Source organism: Schistocerca nitens, chromosome 6 (assembly GCF_023898315.1).
Source record: "Schistocerca nitens isolate TAMUIC-IGC-003100 chromosome 6, iqSchNite1.1, whole genome shotgun sequence".
Lineage (NCBI taxonomy): Eukaryota > Metazoa > Arthropoda > Insecta > Orthoptera > Acrididae > Schistocerca > Schistocerca nitens.
The window spans coordinates 409,053,195-409,077,010 of record NC_064619.1 but is presented as its reverse complement, the minus strand read 5'-3'; the positions used below and the strand labels follow the sequence as shown (position 1 = coordinate 409,077,010).

Below are 23,816 nucleotides of genomic sequence, written 5' to 3'. Positions count from 1 at the left end.
GCATCATACAAACTCATTGGTTCAAAATACATTCATTCATTCATTCATTCATTCATTCATTTAGTTCTGTAGATCTTACCAAGAAATAGAACCTTCAGGGGTGCGGATGATCTGCAGGCATGGTGTGCTCGGCAGTGTTCTGTACAGGCCTGGGCGTGACTTTGGTGGCCTTGTTCCACGTGAATGCAGCATGGGTGGTCAGAAGGTGGAGGTTTGTTGATATATGAAGGCTGTTGCTCCAGTTAGGCGCAGTGATGTCAGAGTCAGAAGCAATCTAACAAAGTTGGTTGACCTCGGCCAGTACATTTGGAAATCTATGTTCTCTGATACTGCAGTTTACCAGGTGAGTGATTATTTTAACTAATTCCTTATTACATTTTTTAATCACGATACTACTCAAACCATCCCATCCAGATGAGAACTTATTCTTTAGGTTATTTATTATCCTGCCTATTTCTTTTTCACTTACTTGTTTGAATTCAAAAGGTGGCTCTTCAAACGGGTGGAGCTTTACCTCACTACTCACAATTGTGTTATTAACTGGACTAACAGCTTCAGATATAAAGTATTTATTGATAACATTGCATACTTTATTAGGATTTTTAATTGTGTTTCCTTCATGTCTTATATTTACAATTTCAGTTTCTGGCTTCGATGTGGCTTTGTGAAATTGATTTACAATTCTCCTTGAGGTCTTGGCTATATTGTCTGATTGAGCTATTTCACTGCTGTATATCTGTTTTCTTAGATTTGAAAGCTCTTTCTTAAAGATTTTCTTGGCTTCGTTGTACTTGGCCTTAAAAACCTGCAGATTTGTTGACTTGTGTAACACATCCAGGTCCTGGATGTTTTGCCTGAGTTTTATCATATGTGCTGGAAGTATCAGTCTGTTGGTTTTTGCACTTTGGTTATGCGTGAACACTCTTTGTATTTTCTTAACAGGGCAGCATCTGTCAAAGTGTCTTAGTATAGTATCATAGAATTTGGCCCATTTGTTTTCAGATCCTTCAGTCTGGTAAACCAGATCCCAGTCCTCTATAGCTAATTTATTTCTTAGGGCAAGGATGTTACCCTCTTTTAGGATTCTTTTTTTTTTTTTTCGATAACTTTTGTCATTTTTGGGATGCTTGTGTTTACATACTCTACAAGCTGGCATTTGTGTTCAGAGTAGTGAAAATCCATATTCCAGCACCTAACGCTGTCTTTAATGTGTTTACATAGTATAGTGTAATCAATTCTGCTAGATGTGGACTTTGTTACCCTGGTATCACTATTTACTACATTTATGAGATTATATGGGTTAAGAGTCTCTATTAACCTCATATTACACAAACTGGAAGATTTTGCCTCAATATTCAGATCACCAAGTATAGTTAGGTCACTGGGACCACAACGTCCCACTACTCTACTAAATATGTCTATGAAGCTAACTACATCAGCCTTTGGTGGATGATAAATCCCAATAACTTTGTTTTCTCATGACCTCTCTACACTCTTTGGTGTGGACTTCAATGCCTGTCACTTCAAGCAAGCCTTCTTTGTTGTACTGGTCTAGATAGTTTATTTTCTTGTACTCGAGATTCTCACTAATGTAAACTGCCACACCATCACCCGTATGTTGCTGTCTACAATAACTATTTGCTAAGGAGTAGCCCTCTAGTTTACAGTAAATAATTTCATCAGATTTTAATCCATGCTCAGTTAACACTACTATGTGAGGTGACTGTTCATTTACAAAAACCTGTAATATATTAAGCTTATTTCTAAGGTACTGTATGTTTAGGTGCATGAGCCTTAGTGGTATTTTTAACTGGTCACTCCGATTATCTTCCTTTAAAATGCACTGAGTTGGTTCACTTACATAAGTTCTGGATCCAGGCATTAAAAGTGTTCCTGTTCTTTGGCGATTTTGCATTTCTCGATCTACTACCCAACCTGGCTTCTGTCTGTCTAGTTGTCAAGGTAGCTGTTGAGGTGCCTTCTTGCTCCGTACAGTCCGAGGAGTTGCCGAACTGCCTGGTGTTGCAGTAACTGGAGTTGTATACTCCACCACATTTGATTGAGTAAGTGATGCTGAAGAGTCTGCAGTTGATGCCACAGCTTCTGTTGTTTTAACTAGCTGGCTTGGCAAGTTGTTTTTACCCAGTCCTGGGAATTTGTTAGTTGCTTTACTTTCCCACAAAAACATGTCACTTTGAACACTGGGTTTTATTGGTCTTGAGGATCTTCTAGGAGCACAATGTGTTTCTGGACTTTTGAATATCCTGTTGCTGCAAACTGATCTTCCTACTCCATTGTTCGTTACTGTCCTCTTGACAACATTGTGGTTGATTTCTGGTACTGTAATTTTTTCTTGCTGTGGTATTATTTGCTCTACATGCTTCAGTCTTTCAGAACATTAACCAGGTGGTGCTTAATGTAAATTCATTATTTAGACTACAATTATTCATATGCCGATTACAATAGTGCATTTAGTTTTCCTAGAAACAATGTTACGTAAAAGTTTATAATGGCTGAAAACTTTACTACAATACAGAATAGAGAATTTTGACTGAGCTAATCATTCAAGTTAAGCATATTAACACATATAACCAGAGACCCATGACTCCAGACTTTAGAGTTACATGTTTAATTTCTCTGAAACTGACTAACTTAAAAGATAATCAGTATTGGAAGTTCAGACACTTCAAAATTTTCTGTTGGAGATTTAACCATTGTATTTTATAGATTCCAGTTTTTACTAAAATACTTTTCATGCTCTAAACGTTCTGCACCAAATGAGACCCATCATTAATTCATTAAGCCATTAATTAAGAATTTGGGTAAATTGTAATAATTTTCCATCTGTCATTTGTACTTGTAAATAGGGAATTCCCAGCACAGACATTCAAAACAGTCATGTAATCTTTTATACTTTAAAACTGAATATGTATTTTGTAAATCTAATTATAGTTGTGAAGGGCCTGTATCCCATAACATTATATACTGGCACATGTCCAGATCTTTGTGGATGAAGATACGGGTGATGCAGTGCCTGTGTCTGGGGTAGGGCCATACGTAATCATGAGACGTGCTGGCTGATGTTTTGTACTTGTATAGGCAAGTCCATGGCTGAGACAGTTGGTTGTTGTTGTTGTTGTGGTCTTCAGTCCTGAGACTGGTTTGATGCAGCTCTCCATGCTGCTCTATCCTGTGCAAGCTTCTTCATCTCCCAGTACCTTGAGGAGGTATTGAATAGGATTGGGGAGAAGAGAAGTTTGTGGCACAACTTGACTAGAGGAAGGGATCGGTTGGTAGGACATGTTTTGAGGCATCAAGGGATCACAAATTTAGCATTGGAGGGCAGCGTGGAGGGTAAAAATCGTAGAAGGAGACCAAGAGACAGTTGGTGTAGTCTCAAAATATATGGCTGGCAGGTGGATGGGTATGCTGTAGGTGAGCTTGGCTAATGGCATGTTTAGATCCTGTTTGAATGCTGTGTGGCTGCCTAGTATAACTCATGGTAAAGCATCATTCCACTACCTGGCACTGCAAATGAGTGTGGCTTTCTGTGTGATGCCGGAGTTCCAGTAAACCATTACTTTTCGGATGCTGGGCAGTAATGTGGACCACACATGTGGTACAACTCAGTAATGAGGCCCACATTGAACTGCCCTTGGTCAGTTGTGATGACAGTGGGCAGCTGAAGTGGGCTATCCGAATATCTAGGAAGGCTCAGGCCACAGTTTCCACTGTAATGTCACTAATAGGCATGGCCTCAAACCCCCCCCCCCCCTTAATCTGATCGGTGATGAACAGTATGTAATGGGACCTTTGGGAGTCAGATAGGGATCCTACTAAGCCCACATGCACATGTAAAAGCATCCCTTTGGAACGTTGAACTTGTCTGAAGGGGGTAGTGCAGCATTCAATTGTGGATTGTTGGCAGGGGACACACATCTTGGCACTTAGTTTACAGCCCTGTTTCAACCAGGGCCCGACAAAGCTTACGGTGAGGAGTTTAATGATTGTGTGTATATCTGAGTGTGCAAGACCATGTAACTTGTTGAACACTATGCATCAGAATCATGTGGGAGCAGATGGCATGTTCTACTAGTATAAACACCGCAGAGAAGATAATCATCAGTGCCATGCTGTTGTTGACACGAGATATTAAGATTAGAAGTTGGATCCAAGATGACAGTTTCTTGTTCTGTATTGGTGAGTTGGGCCTGTGACATTACTGTGAAGTCATGGTCGGTCATGATCACCGACACTCTAGACAGATAATCTGCAACGAGGTTGTCAGCATTGTTCATGTGATGGTCGTTGGTTATGAATTGAGAAATAAACTCTAAATGTCTGAACCTCCACAGCAAGCAGTTGGAGGTCAGGTTGCAAATCGACTCTAACAGCAGACAGTGATCGGTGAAAAAAGTTAGTTGTCATATTTCTATGTCTTCCTGTAAGAACTTAATGGCCTTGTAGTCCACAAGAAGCTCCCAGTTGCATGCTGACACTTCTTCTAAGATTCAGAAAGTTTTTTGAGAAGAAATGGGAGGGTGGTGGTGTCTGCTAACTTGTTGCTGGAGAAAAACTCCAATGGTGATGTTGCTTACATCGGGTGTAATAATAAGGTGGGCCTGAGGATCTGGTATTGCAAGAGTGTCAGCTTGCTGGGAACACTGTTTCAAGTCATCAAAGGTGTTCGGCATGTGGGGTGTCCATGGGGCCCCCTTTTTCCCAGATAAGACGCATAGTGCTCGGAGCCATTTGAACCTTTTTCCCAGATGTGTCTTTGCCAGCAAGGGCCTGGATTAGCAGAATATGAATGTCGGTAGCATGTGGAGGTGTCTGCGATAGAAATTTACCATCCCTAAGAACCTTGGAGTTCTTAGTATGGGCGAGATGGCAACAGTGAATTGATAAGAGCAGTGTGATGATCAGTTGGCTTGTAACCTTTGGCATTGTGGAAACGCCCAAGGAAGGTCACAGTAGGTGTGCATAGTAGCACTTCTCTCTATTAACAATTACTCCCACCTGGACAAAAGCCTTCTAAACTCAGTTAAGGAGTAGTTTGTGTTTGTCTGGGAAAACTGAAAATACTAGTATATTGTCCAAGTTGGTGAAGCACTGATTAATATCATGAAGTGTTTTTTGAGCAGCTAACATTTTGTTCACTATCTCTTTGGTGGCCCCAAGGTGATCTGGAGCCAGGTGGCACGCTTTCTGCCATGCAGGGAGTACAGGACTGGTTATACTGTGCCAGGATGCATCATTATTAATATCAAAGTGGCACAGGTTTGAAGGAGATGGAATAACATGCAACTGGTGCAAGGGCACCCACTGTACTGAACACTTGACTAATTATGTCCAGGAAAGCACACATGTGACTTTAACAGTGTGTATGGAGTCGTCGATTGCAGTGACATCACGTGCAGTAGTGAGTGAGGCTTCCACTGTGTCTACATGGCTATGCAAGTTGTCATTCTCCTTTTGCAATAGAACGGTGTCAGCTAAGTTGTCCGTACGAAATTGCTCCAAGTGTTGCAACTGGAATAACAAATTCATAGATTCTTTCAGTGTACATAGATGTGAAGAGAGTGAGTCCACTGCAAGGTCCATAGGTGGAGAAATAACAGGTGGTGTTTCGGCAACTGCAGTGGGTGGAAATCCCTGGATAATTAATCTTATCAGACGTGAATGACCGCGCATTGGGTGAGGTGAGGAACTGACTTGTGATGAGCTATGAAGTCAGTCCCAACAACCAGTTCAGCAATTGTAGCACACAGGAGGTCACAATGCAGTTACAGATTGGGTGCCAAGTCAATAGTGGCAGTAGTAGATCTGTAAAACTCGTTCTTGGAACTATTAACACTCGTAAGGCAATTGTGAATGTGCCAGAAGATGGAGAAGCCAGTGTGTGAGAGAGTAGACTCATGTCAGAACCTGTGACCATGAAATAACGTTTTTCTGTTGTGCAGTCGATAAGATATGACCTGTGTGATGCAATCAAGAGAGTCACATTTGAGGCAGTGAAGCACAACATGGCGATTGGGCACCTTGATGCATTGCAATAGCCTGGTGCCCCCTTGTCAGGCCAGTATACCAGTTTGGGAAATGACACAGTGGGGTGCAGTTCCAAGCTTGCATGCCAAAACATGTATGAAACCAGCAGTGTTGCAGGGTGATGAGGTGCTTGTTGCGCTGCCAGTTGGTCTGGTTTGCGCTGCCAGTTGGACACAGACTGAGCGAACATCGGAGGTAGTGAGCTTTTGTTGGCAAATGTGCTGGTAGGGGTAGCTGCTCAGCAGCTGGTGCCATTTGCAGCACTATGTCACGCATGCATTGGCTGTGCAACAAGGCATCTCTGAAGAATGATAGCTTGTTTATATTGTTTTAGCGTGTCCCGATCCCATGAAGATTGTCAGCAAGGGCAGGGCATTCAGTCCTGGGGCAATTCTAACAGAGTTGGAGTAATGACTGGATGTGTGGTGGGAGCTTAAATAGCTAGAGAGACCAAAACATGGCATCAGACAGCACAATATGGTTTGTGATTGTATGGAGGCTGTGCCACAACTGCAAAGGTGTCATGAACCCAGTTCTTTGTAAGAGATGGCCTTTGTCAGTTGCTGTTGTAGTGAAAAAGACAGGTGCTCTAATATGGTGCCCTTCACTGTGTGTGCTCGCCACAAGTTGGATGGTGGAGAATGATGTTGTTGATTAAGTTGCTGTTGCCACTTAGGTGTGCAATCAGTGTCACAAACTTTGCCTGATCATCAAGGACACTGTTATGCTGCATTACCAACTCTGCTGTAGCAAACCAAACCTTGACATGGAGGGGGTTGAACTGTGGTAGCTTGATTTCGTGGACATGAGTAGATGTATCACAGTGTCCTCATTGTAGAGTTCTGGCATACAGTACTAAAGGCTGGTCATCTGAGCCTGTACAATGGTGTTGGCCCTGTAGAGGCATAGAAATAGCGTCAGGCAGGCAAACTATAGTGACATGTCCTTCATCGGAAGGCAGGTCGTGCCAGACTCTAGGTATGCCTTGTGCAACCGTGTTGTATTCAGTGTTGACAGCTGTAATGGGGTGTGTCAGCAGTGGGCCCCATTTGTCAGAATACCGCTAGGCGTACAGTGACCACCATGGGAGGGGTAACTGGCTCTGTGTTCGGCAGAAGTTGTCTGGGATTGGTAACTGTCAGTCCAAGCTGTGCTTGCTGTGGGAAGCAATGTGGCTGACATTGCATTCTGGCTGGTGCAAATGGATCTTGAAAAGTTGTGGAAGATGCGTATGTTCCAAGATTCACAGCAGTGAAACAGTCATTACAAAATGGATTTCACAGGGGCAAGAAGATGCCAAAGCAGTTTCGTTTGATGTGAACTCATCCTTTACATAGTCCGATAATGGAGGTATTGTTGACATGTAAATAGCACAATGTCTGTCACAGTAGGTATTTGCGAGTCACTAAATGTTACATATGGAAGAAGAAATTGTCCGTTGCATTTGCAACATTTTGCAAATGGCTTCCTGCATTAATGCTGCCATCACACAACAACCAGTCCTGATCAGACAGCATTGTCAGGCATGATCAGAAAAGCAGAAAATGCACAGAAGTTGCATGGTAGCAAAAACTCGTTGGAGGCATAAACTTGAGGTTACCTATGTAGACACTGGGTATTGGTAATGAGGTACAGACACACAAACATTCTGTAATACATGTGGTTTATTCTAACACTTCATACACACATCTACACTCACTGAAGTCAGAGACCACACTGAACTGTCAGTAATGCTGCTACACTGTGTCATCACTCCAGAAGGGTTAGTGTTGCTATAGGGCAGACTCCCTACTGCCATTCGTGTGTTCATTCATCAGATTTTACAAGAATGAATGCATAAAGTTGTACTTACTAACTAACCAAATGCAGTTAAGGGAGATCCCTCTGACTAGGGAGAAGTCACATGTGGAGTTCTCCAAGGCTCAATCTTAGGTTCGCCGTTGTTCCTCAGATATGTAAATGAGCTTCTGTCTAATATACTGTGGGGCGGCCAGTTGAATAATTGTTAATGTTCCTATTATTTATTTAATGCTGTTGTGTGCCGTTCTCAACACTGGCTCTCTAACTACAATATTGGCAACCAGAAAGTGATTAGCAAAATGTGAAACCTGTGATTAGAATTCCTAGTGCCCACGTCATCTGAGAAATACATTTATAGCTACAGCTTATTGCTCTGAGGAATTAGGAGATTGTCTGGGATTCATAATCAAAAACCATTCTCTCTAAAATGTTCACTATATTCTGAAAGTCGCAGACCAAAAAGAATCCACTCAATCCAACTACCAGAGCAGTTCAGAGCCTAATGCGCTGATGCAACTATAACTGTTCAAATTAAATGTTTAAGTGAATGCTCGCCATAATTTGATGATAATGTTCATCAAATGCCACGCTAATAATGGTAGAATGTCTGTCCTGTGGCGGCACGTGAAAATACGACATACGCAAACTAAAGATAGATCATTAACGTCATCCCAAAATTAACACTTCACTCGAAAACCATTTCATGGTTACGCGTATCCCGAGTAACTTATTACTGCATCTGAGGCTGTTTATATCAACGATACCGACGCGACGCGACTCCTGGCACATGTACTGTGCGCTAATCAGCGTCTGGAGAGAACTGGGGCCTACCTTTCTCGCGCAGCGTTCTTACATATAAAGCCGCGGTGCGGACGGCTAAGGGAACGCCTGATCAAATCTGCTCTCCCGACTAGCCGATGGGCTAGTAATGCACCACTTTAAGTTATCGAATAAATCATTGCTTCCTTTGCTGATGGCCGATGAAGCTCTCAATTTAAATGTGCAATCAGCACACAGGTAAGTAATCATAATAAAAGTCTGACGTGGCTAAGTCAAATATTTTGGGCGAGAGAATTAATTTAATTACACTACACGCAGTAGACGAGCTCTGAACTTGCCCTTTGGATATCCGCTATCGCTATAGTTTTGTAGTTATTCAGTTGAAACTTCTCACATCTTTATGATTTTAGCGGATCTCCCTTCTACTTAAATTTAAACATCCTAGCTTTATTTATTCGCCTACTTAATCTGTCTTGCTTCCTTAATTTCTAAGACAAAAACCAGAAAATCATGAATTTCAACTAAAATTTTAATTTGTGAGGTCCAGAATACTGTTTCTACTAAATTATTATGCAAAAGGAATCTAAATATAATTTTTTAAGTTTCTAGCTCTTTCCTGTTGCGCCAATGTTTTTTACAGAAAAACGTCCAAATTTCGAAAATGGTTAAAGTTATTGAACTGATATTCAACACATATTGATTAGTATTACTCCTGACATGCTAGAAACGTTTCAGGTTATTTACTTGATTTTTAAAGTATTGCGCAAAATTTATGACGACAGAGCTAGTTACAGCGGACCCGCTGGCACAGAATGGAAAGACTGATGTGAATTTTATAAGGCGTGAGTAGGCTGCTTCCCTACAATACTACAAGCAGAATCAGTTCTTTTTGCAGATGGCACTAGTACTGTAATCAATCCAGGCATACATACATGGGGAGGAAATAATAAATAAGGTGGAAACTTCAAACTAGGTACTTGCAAACTTTAACATGTGTAATTTAGATTCGTGTGGACTTTGTGAAAATAGTATTGTTACTGCGTTTTCGATGCAGTATGTTAGCATTATAATTTGTATAGTCTTTTTGTGGAGTTCCCACTTTCCTTTTTAAGATTATTATAAACCCTGCTAGTAATGGTTGATGAATGATGCAGAACGTGTAAAAAATTGGTAGGCAATATACAGGAAATTTAATAATGATACTATGTTGTCTGCCTTAAAGCAACAGAAATTTAAAGGGAATTAAAAAAAAAAACTCTCCCCGGCCGGGAATCGAACCCGGGTCTCCCGCGTGACAGGCGGGGATACTAACCACTATACTACCGAGGACTTCGACGTAGAGGGACCGATAGGCATGTATTGACAGTTGTACATAATTTCATGAGAATCATGTATGCAAAATCGAGTCATTACAAACTCAACATATGTGAATGTAACAACTGAAAATATAACGGCGCTCTCAAATATTCATTTGGTACAATGGTTACCGTAGTTTACAAGCACGGTGCTTGACAACAGAGACATCTGTCGGTGCCTTCGGTAGTTCAGCTCTGCTGGCTCTAGGGGCGTGTTCTTGTGAGATGTATTGACGGTTTGCGCAATATATTGAAGAAGACTATAGATCTCTACAAATATTACGCACGTTCAATATTTGGACCTTAGTACTTACGCGATACTCGTCAGTTCCTTTGGAGGTCGTAATTTTCGGACTTGTAAAAAACTGAAACGGAGACACTATACGAATATGAATAAATCGGGAAAGACAGATGAAAGGATTCATCTGCTGAAATGCATTCAGGTGAGTAGTTTTGATCACATATTTAATACCTATGCTTCTTCTGTAATCAGCCTTAGAAATATTTGGCAAAAATGTTTTAAGTGCAAGGAAATAACACTTCAACTGCTTACTTGTTCGTTTCAGAAGCTTGAATTTTTTATTGCAGAAATTAATTTATTTATTTAAAACATACCTATCCTCTACAATAATGTATCTTACTTCCTTCAGGTTTATAGATCGCTTCCAGCATTATGGAAAGTGAAATCTGAAGAATATAAGAACAAAAACATTAAAAATGAGTCCTACAATATCCTGCTGAAAGTTTATCAAGAAAGGTACCCATCAGCTACGAAGGAGGATTTAAAAAGGAAATTTAATTCGCTCCGAACAAATTTTCGGAAGGAACTGAGAAAGGTAAATGATAGACAATCAGTAAGTGGACTGGAAGATACATGCCAAAGCACCATGTGGTACTTTGAAGAAATGAAGTTTCTCATTGATCAGGAATCGCCAGACACGTCGTTCTCTACAATACCAGATGAAAATGGAGAATATTGCATCATGACAGTAAGCTGAAATATTTATTTTATTTGTCTCAGTTCGTAGAATTGACAAGTAAGAGAAGATCACAAGTCCAGTAAGCATAGATGTTGTTTTGCAACACTTATCACAGCACACACGTAAGATCATTGTAGGTTTCAGTCAGCATAATCGTTTTATTTACTTTGCTGTGCTAGCTACAGTAAAGAAACGCATTAAAAACAACGCATCTACATGATAAATTACCTTCCTTAATTTATAATTAGTAGTTTTGATTCATCAATCTATGCTTCCATGAATGAGCCCCTGGTCCATTGGGCTAGTGTTTGATGTAAGCGCCCCCCCCCCCCCCCCCCTCAATCTTAGTGTAGTGACAAACTAGTTGAAGTACATATATTGCGACCCCTAGACGGTCAATAATATTGACAATATTTCCCAGACGAGCGGTAATATTGACCATCCAGGGTTGAGATTGAGAGATTGCGCAGTATTATTGGTAACATCAAAAACTTTGGAAATGTCTGACAATATTTTGTATCCACTACAGTATTTTTAACAATATCCATGACAGTCTTTCGCATGCTGCACAGGAGTCAGCTTTTAGCTTAGATCAGGTTTGTTGCTGTTATGTGGAAAATGTGTTCAAAGCAAGATGAAAAATGGTTACCGTATTATTAGACAGCATCGAAATGTATAAATTATTGCCGGCATTGTAGGATGTTAGGGTAGATGAGTACCAACCAGAATTGTCAAGAACGATAAATCTTAGGGCAAGAAAAGGAACGGCCAGGAAAGAATATGTGTCTAGTTAGCGGTAATGCAAATTAATGATTAAAAGTACATATCGATATTTACCTCTGCGTGTACACTACTTACCTGAATATAATCCTTTAGTGCGCGTATTATTGCAAAACACGTTTTCACAAATGTAAAACCGAAACTGCACTTGTATACAGTACCGTGGTTTACAAGACGGCATTTGGCTGCGCCATTTGTTGCATGAAACGAATGGCACGCAAATGGTTTCCTTCGTATCTGTAGACACAGTGCCATCAGCGTACACTTCAGTTTCGTCATTTTGTGATTGCTATAGTCGTGTGTGGAAAAAAAAAGAAAAAAAAGTTTGTGGGTTCGTGGCTGGATAAAGAAAAGACGTCATCAGGGCAACTATTTTCCTTACAAAAGACTCGGCCAAATCGAACAATGGGATTTTAGTCTTGTAGACATGCGCTGTTCCACGGCCATTTGTTTTGATTTTCTGTATTTTTCTTGAATAAATTTTACTCTGAAGCTAAGGTATTGTTAACACACCCATGTTGAGATCGCGCATGACTGCCTCAAGCGCAGCAACATTTCGCCGCTTGTTTTTCTAGTCAGTTTCATTAAAATCCTACGAACACATATGCGTAGCATATGACTGCTCGACAGATGTCATCGTGATGTGGAGTGTACGAAATCACCTAACAGCATAACGTAATATATTGTGCAGAATTATGTCATATAAAACAGGATATTCCATGAAATTTGAAGTGAACTCTTAGGGGTAAAATTTTTATTTGCCGATAAGGGACTTTCTGCCACTGTAGCACATCAAACCGCACTGAACAGAGGCGTCTTGGAGACACCTTCAATGAGCTGTATCACTGGCATTGTAATTGTTGGAATACTCAAGTAGAAACATGCTATTCACCAAATACGGCCCCCTTTAGTTTCCGAAACATCGAAATTAAGACGGTGGCGACTCGATTTGCAGCTGTTAGCCAATGACGGCCTACACAGGGCACATGGATGGTTTAGCCAGTTACAGCGAACACAGCAAAAACTGTGTTTACTAATTGTGTTAAATTTTCCAAAAATTTAAGTCTCAGTAGTAGAAGTCACTTTCCCCAGTGAATGTCAAATACAGTATTTCAAGTTCAAGACGTTATTTAAACCAACAAATGGAAAAGCAAAAAGTCTACTTGTGACTGATCTGTAGCACAGCTCGAGGTCTAGGTTGGGCTGAAAGGCGACAGTTTTGTTCTGAGTTGACAAAACCAATAAATGTGACAGCAGAAAATCTGGTTCTGGTGTCAGACTTACATATATCTTGTTGCGTGGCAGTGAAATGCAAAATATCGCTTGTCACAAATAATAGGCTATTTTCCCGAAAAAGTCGCTATTTCGGAGGGCGTGGGTAGGATGGTAACTAAAAGCACAGCTTGCAATTTTTGTGGAGCCAACTAATTGTTGTAACCTAGATTATAGATTTCCTGTTTCACGAAACTGTCAGTTTTAAGGAGAGTTACAGCTTGCTGCGGCTAGTTTGTCGCTATGTACGAGTCAAATGTGATGTTACCGTTTGACCAGTTCGGTTACCGGAATATAAACATGGCACCGATCTGTATGGCGACCCGAGGAAGAGCTTAGAATAAAATTTTACAGTTTGGTTGCGATTTGCCGAAGCCATCGTATGTACTGTAGAAAACATGGCTGTGGTGATGGACTGATCTGTAGCGTAGCCCAGTGATCATTTTAATTCGAAAATTTAGTAGCGCATTTTCGAAATGTCTCGATTCCTGTTTTCGTATATTGTTATCACACTTCCTGGCACTGTAGCACGACAAACAAACAAAAAACGACGTCACTTGGTTGATACGGGGCAACTAGACCAAACAGCGAGATCACCGGTCCGATCGGATTAGGGAAGGAAGGGGAAGAGAGTTGGCCGTGCCTTTTCAAAGGGGCCAACCCGGCATGTGCCCGAAGCGATTTAGGGAAATCACCGGAAACCTAAATCACAATGGCCGGACGCGGGCTGGAACAGCCGTCTTCCCGAATGCGACTTGACTTGTATAGATCTTTAATGCCCTGTATCAATGAAACTGAGTATTTTCGAGTACGCAAGTTGTTGTTGTTGTTGTTGTTGTTGTTGTTGTGGTCCTCAGTCCTGAGACTGGTTTGATGCAGCTCTCCACGCTACTCTATCCTATGCAAGCTTCTTCATCTCCCAGTACCTACTGCAACTTACATCCTTCTGAATCTGCTTAGTGTATTGATCTCTTGGTCTCCCTCTACGAATTTTACCCTCCACGCTGCCCTCCAATGCTAAATTTGTGATCCCTTGATGCCTCAAAACATGTACTACCAACCGATCCCTTCTTCTAGTCAAGTTGTGCCACAAACTTCTCTTCTCCCCAATCCTATTCAGTACCTCCTCATTAGTTACGTGATCTACCCACCTTATCTTCAGCATTCTTCTGTAGCACCACATTTCGAAAGCTTCTATTCTCTTCTTGTCCATACTGGTTATCGTCCATGTTTCACTTCCATACATGGCTACACTCCATGCAAATACTTTCAGAAAAGACTTCCTGACACTTAAATCTCTACTCGATGTTAACAAATTTCTCTTCTTCAGAAACGCTTTCCTTGCCATTGCCAGTCTACATTTTATATCCTCTCTATTTCGACCATCATCAGTTATTTTACTCCCTAAATAGCAAAACTCCTTTACTACTTTAAGTGTCTCATTTCCTAATCTAATCCCCTCAGCATCACCCTATTTAATTTGACTACAGTCCATTATCCTCGTTTTGCTTTTGTTGATGTTCATCTTATATCCTCCTTTCAAGACACTGTCCATTCCGTTCAACTGCTCTTCCAAGTCCTTTGCTCTCTCTGACAGAATTACAATGTCATCGGCGAACCTGAAAGTTTTTACTTCTTCTCCATGAATTTTAATACCTACTCCGAATTTTTCTTTTGTTTCCTTTACTGCTTGCCCAATATACGGATTCAGTAACATCGGGGAGAGGCTACAACCCTGTCTTACTCCCTTCCCAACCACTGCTTCCCTTTCATGTCCCTCGACTCTTGTATAAATACGAAATCATCAAATATGGCACATCAGCTTCATAAACTGTGGAATCAAGATTGCGATGTGCTTTTGTTTGACAGAGCACAAGACATGTGATCTCTTCAGTCAATCACAGCAGACTGTCAAAACACATTACACAAGATGTAGTTAGCCAATCACATAACCACATTCTGTATGCACGAACACACAAACAAAATATTAAGAATGAAACAGGAGTAAAGTAGGTATCCCAAGTAATACACTTTCATGCTGAGGAAAGTGAAGGTCCGGTTTCCCGAAAAAGCACGGAACTGTAGTCGCTAGTCAAGCATGCAGATTCTTTAAAAGAATTATTCCATCATAGTTCCATGGGGCAGGTAATGTTTACCTGCTTCAATGAAAAAGATGTGTAATATTTCTTTGGAGCGATATGCTCAACAGAATATATACCAAACCAAGGGAGGATTAGGGGGGGGGGGGGGGGGGCACGACGTACTGGGTGATCAAAACCCCCCCCCCCCCTCCCTGAGGGTTGATAGTAAATTAAGATCAAATGCGCCAAAGTTAAGCACGCAAATTTAGAGTGTTGGTCAGTGTATTTAATCATTTAATTCAGTATTCCCCAAGCCACCATACTTTGTGGGCCCAGAGAATGTATTACCTGTAACAGTGACTTGTTCTCTCCCTCCTGTTCGAATTGGGGCCGCCAAATATTAGCAGGGCTTCCTGATCTGCCACAGCAGCATGCACTTCATGTTTCCATTAGGGCACTGTCTGCTTTGTTCCAATTGCTGTCATTGCTACTATTGTAAGACTGCTCGCATAATGGATAATGGAAGACTCAAACAAAACATTTCCGCCGGGCTGTGCAGTTAAGTGTTTGCAGTTTTGCACCCCAGAAATTTTTCCTACTGTTGGATCTTTAATATTGATCCTTTCTTCTTTTCCTGTGTCCACTGCAAGAGCAGGAAGATCTTTCTCAACGTACAAACTCATTAAGAATTTGTTGAGAAACTGTTGCTGCTTAACAGGGCTTGCTTTGTCGTATGTCCATAGAGACATCATTATTAACGAAGAAAAAATTGTAGATAAGTATATTGCGAAGGTCTGAAAGAACAGAAAATATGTGTGTTCTTAAGTACAGGTAATATTTAGTATAATGACAGTTGTTCTTCTGTGATGTAAAAAGATTGAGTAATCAGCATTCACCCACTTACATTATAATTTTGTATAAAAACTGAAAAAAGTATGAATTAAATACTAATATGCATGAAGCATGCTAAATATACGCTTTAGGGATAGAGAACTAAAATGAAAAATATAAACACAATAATTTTTTGTAAAAAGATCTTCCTCCCCCCATGAACCATGGACCTTGACATTGGTGGGGAGGCTTGCGTGCCTCAGCGATACAGATGGCCGTACCGTAGGTGCAACCACAATGGAGGGGTATCTGTTGAGAGGCCAGACAAATGTGTGGCTCCTGAAGAGGGGCAGCAGCCTTTTCAGTAGTTGCAGGGGCAACAGTCTGGATGATTGACTGATCTGGCCTTGTAACCCTAACCAAAACGGCCTTGCTGTGCTGGTACTGCGAACGACTGAAAGCAAGGGGAAACTACAGCCGTAATTTTTCCCGAGGGCATGCAGCTTTACGGTATGGTTAAATGATGATGGCGTCCTCTTGGGTAAAATATTCCGGAGGTAAAATAGTCCCCCGTTCGGATCTCCAGGCGGGGTCTACTCAAGAGGACGTCGTTATCAGGAGAAAGAAAACTGGCGATCTACGGATCAAAGCGTGGAATGTCAGATCCCTTAATCGGGCAGGTAGGTTAGAAAATTTAAAAAGGGAAATGGATAGGTTAAAGTTAGATATAGTGGGAATTAGTGAAGTTCGGTGGCAGAAGGAACAAGACTTTTGGTCAGGTGAATATAGGGTTATAAATACAAAATCAAATAGGGGTAATGCAGGAGTAGGTTTAATAATGAATAAAAAAATAGGAGTGCGGGTTAGCTACTACAAACAGCATAGTGAACGCATTATTGTGGCCATGATAGACACAAAGCCCATGCCTACTACAGTAGTACAAGTTTATATGCCAACTAGCTCTGCAGATGATGAAGAAATTGAAGAAATGCATGACGAGATAAAAGAAATTATTCAGGTAGTGAAGGGAGACGAAAATTTAATAGTCATGGGTGACTGGAATTCGAGAGTAGGAAAAGGGAGAGAAGGAAGCATAGTAGGTGAATATGGATTGGGGGAAAGAAATGAAAGAGGAAGCCGTCTGGTAGAATTTTGCACAGAGCATAACTTAATCATAGCTAACACTTGGTTCAAGAATCATAAAAGAAGGTTGTACACATGGAAGAATCCTGGAAATACTAGAAGGTATCAGATAGATTATATAATGGTACGACAGAGATTTAGGAACCAGGTATTAAATTGTAAGACATTTCCAGGGGCAGATGTGGACTCTGACCACAATCTATTGGTTATGAGCTGTAGATTAAAACTGAAGAAACTGCAGAAAGGTGGGAATTTAAGGAGATGGGATCTGGACAAACTGATTAAACCAGAGGTTGTACAGAGTTTCAGGGAGAGCATAAGGGAACAATTGTCACAAATGGGGGAAAGAAATACAGTAGAAGAAGAATGGGTAGCTCTGAGGGATGAAGTAGTGAAGGCAGCAGAGGATCAAGTAGGTAAAAAGACGAGGGCTAGTAGAAATCCTTGGGTAACAGAAGAAATATTGAATTTAATTGATGAAAGGAGAAAATATAAAAATGCAGTAAATGAAGCAGGCAAAAAGGAGTACAAACGTCTCAAAAATGAGATCGACAGGAAGTGCAAAATGGCTAAGCAGGGATGGCTAGAGTACAAATGTAAAGATGTAGAGGCTTATCTCACTAGGGGTAAGATAGATACTGCCTACAGGAAAATTAAAGAGACCTTTGGAGAAAAGAGAACCAGATGGAAACCCAGTTCTAAGCAAATAAGGGAAAGCATAAGGTGGAAGGAGTATATAGAGGGTCTATACAAGGGCGACATACCTGAGGACAATTTTCTGGAAATGGAAGAGAATGTAGATGAAGACGAAATGGGAGATATGATACTGTGTGAAGAGTTTGACAGAGCACTGAAAGACCTGAGTCGAAACAAGGCCCCGGGAGTAGACAACATTCCATTAGAACTACTGACGGCTTTGGGAGAGCCAGTCCTGACAAAACTCTACCATCTGGTGAGCAAGATGTATGAGACAGGCGAATACCCTCAGACTTCAAGAAGAATATAATAATTCCAATCCCAAAGAAAGCAGGTGTTGACAGATGTGAAAATTACAGAACAATCAGTTTAATAAGCCACAGCTGCAAAATACTAACGCGAATTCTTTACAGACGAATGGAAAAACTAGTAGAAGCCTACTTTGGGGAAGATCAGTTTGAATTCCGTAGAAATATTGGAACACGTGAGGCAATACTGACCTTACGACTTATCTTAGAAGAAAGATTAAGGAAAGGCAAACCTACGTTTCTAGCATTGTAGACTTAGAGAAAGCTTTTGGCAATGTTGACTGGAATACTCTCTTTCAAATTTTAAAGGTTGCAGGGGTAAAATATAGGGAGCGAAAGGCTATTTACAATTTGTACAGAAACCAGATGGCAGTTATAAGAGTCGAGGGACATGAATGGGAAGCAGCGGTTGGGAAGGGAGTGAGACAGGGTTGTAGCCTATCCCCGATGTTATTCAATCTGTATATTGAGCAAGCAGTGGAGGAAACAAATGAAAAATTCGGAGTAGGTATTAAAATCCATGGAGAAGAAACAATAGCTTTGAGGTTCGCCGATGACATTGTAATTCTGTCAGAGACAGCAAAGGACTTGGAAAAGCATCTGAACAGAATGGACAGTGTCTTGAAAGGAGGGTATAAGATGAACATCAACAAAAGCAAAACGAGGATAATGGAATGTAGTCGAATTAAGTCGGGTGATGCTGAGGGAATTAATTAGGAAATAAGACACTTAAAGTAGTAAAGGAGTTTTGCTGTTTGGGGAGCTAAATAACTGATGATGGTTGAAGTAGAGAGGATATAAAATGTAGACTGGCAATGGCAAGAAAAGCGTTTCTGAAGAAGAGAAATTTGTTAACATCGAGTATAGATTTAAGTGTCAGGAAGTCGTTTCTGAAAGTATTTGTATGGAGTGTAGCCATGTATGGAAGTGAAACATGGACGATAAATAGTTTGGACAAGAGGAGAATAGAAGCTTTCGAAATGTGGTGCTACAGAAGAATGCTGAAGATTAGATGGGTAGATCACATAACTAATGAGGAGGTATTGAATAAAATTGGGGAGAAGAGGAGTTTGTGGCACAACTTTACAAGAAGAAGGGACTGGTTGGTAGGACATGTTCTGAGGCATAAAGGGATCACAAATTTAGCATTGGAGGGCAGTGTGGAGGGTAAAAATCATAGAGGGAGACCAAGAGATGAATACACTAAGCAGAGTCAGAAGGGAGATGAAGAGGCTTGCACAGGATAGAGTAGCAAGGAGAGCTGCATCAAACCAGTTTCAGGACTGAAGGCCACAACAACAACAACAACAACAACAACAAAAATATCTTTACCAGGTTTTAACCATTCAGTGTATCAAAGGAACATAATATTACATTCATAACTATGGCTTGATGTAACTGCAAGTAAGCTTTGAGCTACTTAATCATTGTCACTGTTTACATTGTGCTTCTTTGGAGGTATTAGTCTCAAATACATTGTTTTGATGAAATAATTAATATGTATATTGCATTTGTATTCCCACTATGTTTGTTTAATAATGAGTATGATTGTGAATTCTATTGAAAATAAAAATTAGAAAAATGTATTTGAATATCTGATCTACAAAGTTCAGACTATGGTCCACTCAGAGCTACTAAAAATCTTCAGCACCTTGAGTATTATACATATAAACTAAAATTGTCACGAATGATGGATGTCACAGGGAGGATCTTTTCTTAGATTATTCTTATCCCAAGGTCCTGGTGTTTGTCATTGGAGTGACTAAGTAGTAGGATAATATATTCAGTATTTTTTAGTTATCTCTAACCATCACGTATACCAATGGGTCCACTGCATTTGCATTATTCTTTCAGGATTCAGAAACGTCTGAAGCAGAGATACTCATGAAGAATCCTCCAACGAAGAAAAGGCAGCCAGCACTGGCTACAAATGATTTGCTAGAACTTGCATGCAAGCGACTGCGGGAACCAGTGTCTGATGAGGACCAAATCGGCATAACGTGGGCTCATGAACTCCAGAAAATGGATCCAATGCAGCAAACCTTTGCAAAGAAGTTTATCAGTGACATTTTATTTGAAGGACTAATGGGCACACTGCACAGAAACTCTGTGGTTATAAATAGCCCAGCAACATCTTCTGAAAATAAGTCTCCAATCACAAATGTGTCAAGTGCTTCAACTGCCTCAAGCAGTTCACACACTCTACAATAAGGCACCACTCTACATTTTGCAAATGTGGCTGAGTTTTCCTAATACCATTTGGTATTTGTATATTATTTGTTTACAATTTTATCATGTTAATGATGTAATTATAAAGTAATTGCAGTAAACTTCAATGTAATGTATATAACACACAAGTGAAATCGTTATTTGACTGTTCCCACAGAAACAACTTTTGTGCTTTTGTGGCATAGTGTACTTTCCCTCTGGGGTTCAGAACTTTGCTGTTGTGTGCACATCACTTACTTTGACTTTTTTTCCAAACAGGTGTTAACAGCTTCCCAGGTTTCTATTACAATACAGCTGATAGTAGTGCATACGTTGAATGTTGAAAATTTGCAGTCATCAAAAGTGTTTCCAATTGTCAGGTAATGTAGTTTAATGAATAATCTTTCCTGTAGGCTGATCACTGTCATCACAGTATCTCTTTTCTGTGTACATAAGGCATAATGAGGTTCACCAGTTCATTGAAAGATACCTTGTTCACCCTTAACAGAATATCCAATAACCATCTGGCTCTGGTGCAAGCATCTCTTAGAATGTTAGTATGGCCATGTGTAGAACACCTTCTAAGCCACTATTCCTCCCATCTCCACTTCCTTTTGTTTATATTTTTGTGGCATGTACCAATTACAAATGCAATACATGCGAGATCTACACACAGCAAAAAAAGTTTTTCATCACCTCGGTTTCAAGAGTTCTGGAACCTGTACAAACACTTGGAATAGAGATCAACATAAACATCATTTCCACCCTTTTTATTGCTCATGAAAACCACACATTGCTTGTTGCACCACCATACAGTGAGTCCTTCAGAGCTGATGGTCCAGATTGCTGTACGCACTGGTACTTCTAATACCCAGTAGCACATACTCTTGCAGTGATGCATGCCTGTATTCATCATGGCACACTATCCACAAGTTCATCAAGGCACTGTTGGTCCAGATTATCCCACTCCTCAATGGCGATTCGGCATAGATCCCTCAGAGTGGTTGGTGGGTCACGTCGTCCATAAACAGCCCTTTTCAATCTATCCCAGGCATGTTCGATGGGGGTTCATGTCTGGAGAACATGGTGGCCACTCTAATCAAGCAATGTCATTATCCTGAAGGAAGTCATTCACAAGACGTGCATTTTGGGGGTGTGAATTGTGAATTGTCGTCCATGAAGACGAATACTTCGACAATGCACTGCCAATATGGTTACACTATCGATCATTCACATATTGTACAGCCTTTACAGCGCCTTCCGTGACCACCAGCGGCATATATTGGCCCCACATAATCCCACCCAAAACAGCAGGGAACCTCCACCTTGCTGCACTCACTGGACAGTGTGTCTAAGGCATTCAGCCTGACTGGGTTGCCTCCAAACACATCTCCGACGATTGTCTGGTTGAAGGCATATGCAACAATCGCCAGTGAAGAGGTGATGCCAGTCCTGAACAGTCCATTCAGCATTTTGTTGGGCCCATCTGTATTGTGCTGCATGGTGTTGTGGTTGGAAAGATGAACCTCGACATGGACGTTGGGAGTGAAGTTTCGCATCATGCGGTCTATTGTGAACAGTTTGAGTCATAACATGACAACCTGTGGCTGCATGAAAAGCATTATTCAATGTGATGACATTGCTGTTAGGGTTCCTCCGTTTCATAATCCATAGTTGGCGGTCATCCACTGCAGTAGTAGCCCTTGGGCGACCTGAGCAAGGCATGTTATCGACAGTTCCTGTCTCTCTGTATCTTTTCCATGTCTGAACAGCATCACTTTGGTTCACTCCAAGATGCCTGGACACTTACTTGCCTTGTTGAGAGCCCTTCCTGACACAAACTAACAATGCAGACATGATTGAACCGTGGTATTGACCATCTAGGCATGGTTGAACTACAGACAACACGAGCCATGTATTTCTTTCTGGTGGAATGACTGGAACTGATCGGCTCTTGGATCTCCTTCATCTAATAGGTGCTGCTCATGCTTGGTTGTTTACATCTTTGGGCAGGTTTAGTGACATCTCTGAACAGTCAAAGGGACTGTGTCTATGATACAATGTCCACAGTCAACGTCTATCTTCAGGAGGTCTGGGAACCAGGTTGATGCAAAACTTCTTTTGATGTGTGTATATCGTTGAGCACTGACATGGTCACTATGAAGGCAGAGTTCTAACTGACATACTGAGCATGAATATTGCACAATAATTTTGTGCTGTTTTTGCCTTGCAGTTTTGTGCAAATCACTTGGTACAACTAACCATACTTTAAGCACAGTCAGTGACAGCCTTAAAATTTTCCACTCAGCTCTCAAAGGACCTTATACAAATATTCTTGAAGAACTTGAAATCTGTGCTAATAAGAGAGAAGATACAATATGCAGAACAAGTAACAAGATTTTAATTAAAACTACTTTTTTAATAATGTTATGAAAAGGAAAGTTACTACTCACCAAATAGCGGAAGTGCTCAGTCACAGATAGGCACAGTGAAAAGACTATCACAAATATAGCTTTCTGCCAGTAGGGCCTTTGTCAAAAACAGATGACTCTCTCTCTCTCTCTCTCTCTCTCTCTCTCTCTCTCTCTCTCACACACACACACACACACACACACACACACACACACACACGACTGCAGTCTCAGACAACTAAAGTCGCACTGTGAGCAGCAGCACCAGTGCATGATGGGAGTGGTGACTAGGTGGGGGTAGGGAGGAGGCTGGGGTGGGGAGGGGGAGGGATCATAGGGAGGGGGTGGCGAACAATGCAGTGCTGCTGGAGAGTGCTCAGGGACAAGATGGAGAGAGAGTAGGGCATCTGTGTGCAGTCGGGAGGTTAGACGGAGGGCCGGGAAGAGGGAGGGGGGAGGGGTGGCAGAAAAGGAGAGAATTGAAAGACTGAGTGCAATGGTAGAATGAGGGCTGTGTAGTGCTGGAATGGGAACAGAAAAGGGACTGGATGGGTGGGACAATTACTAACGAAGGTTGAGGCCTGGGGGTTTATGGGAACATAGGATATATGGTATTGCAGGGAAAGTTCCCACCTGGGCAATTCGGAAAAGCTGGTGTTTGTGGGAAGGGCCCATATGGCACAGGCTGTGAAGCAGTCATTGAAATGAAGGCTGTCATGTGTGGTGGCATGTTCAGCAACCGGGTGGTCCACTTGTTTCTTGGCCACAGTTTGTCGGTGGCCATTCATGCAGATAGACAGCTTGTTGGTTGTCATGCCCACATAGAATGCAGCACAGTGGTTGCAGTTGGGCTTGTAGATCACATGACTAGTTTCACAGGTAGCTCTGCCTTTGATGGGATAGGTGATGTTCGTGACAGGACTGGAGTAGGTACTGGTGGGAGGATGCATAAGACAGGTCTATTACAAGGGTATGAGCCATGAGGTAAGGGATTGGGAGCAAGGGTTGTGTAGGTTTGATAGACAGTGGAATACCACTGTGGGAGGAGTAGGAAAGATACTGGGCAGGACATTTCTAATTTCAGGGAATGATGAGAGGTTGTCAAAACCCTGACGGAGAATGT

The 23,816-nt window shown here is 41.2% G+C and overlaps 1 protein-coding gene and 1 non-coding gene across 3 annotated transcripts; one reads left to right on the top strand and one right to left on the bottom strand.

Moving 5' to 3' along the window:
* Nucleotides 1-262: 262 nt before the first annotated feature.
* LOC126262580 (uncharacterized) lies at nt 263-20,318 on the top strand. 2 transcript variants are annotated; one of them, XM_049959316.1, is made up of 3 exons: nt 263-343; nt 10,634-10,972; nt 19,929-20,318. In XM_049959316.1, exons 1-3 carry the CDS (start codon nt 317-319, stop codon nt 20,283-20,285), a joined length of 723 nt encoding a protein of 240 aa, XP_049815273.1. In that variant the 5' UTR covers nt 263-316; the 3' UTR covers nt 20,286-20,318. The 2 variants fall into 2 exon arrangements, with proteins under 2 accessions (XP_049815273.1, XP_049815272.1); XM_049959315.1 differs by lacking the exon at nt 263-343 and adding an exon at nt 10,183-10,426.
* On the bottom strand, nt 9,886-9,957 carry Trnad-guc (transfer RNA aspartic acid (anticodon GUC)). Its single transcript has one exon. It is a non-coding gene; the product is annotated as a tRNA-Asp (tRNA).
* Nucleotides 20,319-23,816: the final 3,498 nt, after the last annotated feature.

Bases quoted from the DNA above. Each gene is read 5' to 3' on its own strand.
- LOC126262580 (XM_049959315.1), top strand. From the start codon at position 10,373: ATGAATAAATCGGGAAAGACAGATGAAAGGATTCATCTGCTGAAATGC. The intron at 10,427-10,633 runs GTGAGTAGTTTT...TACTTCCTTCAG, and splicing joins ATCTGCTGAAATGCATTCAG to GTTTATAGATCGCTTCCAGC. The intron at 10,973-19,928 runs GTAAGCTGAAAT...TTATTCTTTCAG, and splicing joins GAGAATATTGCATCATGACA to GATTCAGAAACGTCTGAAGC.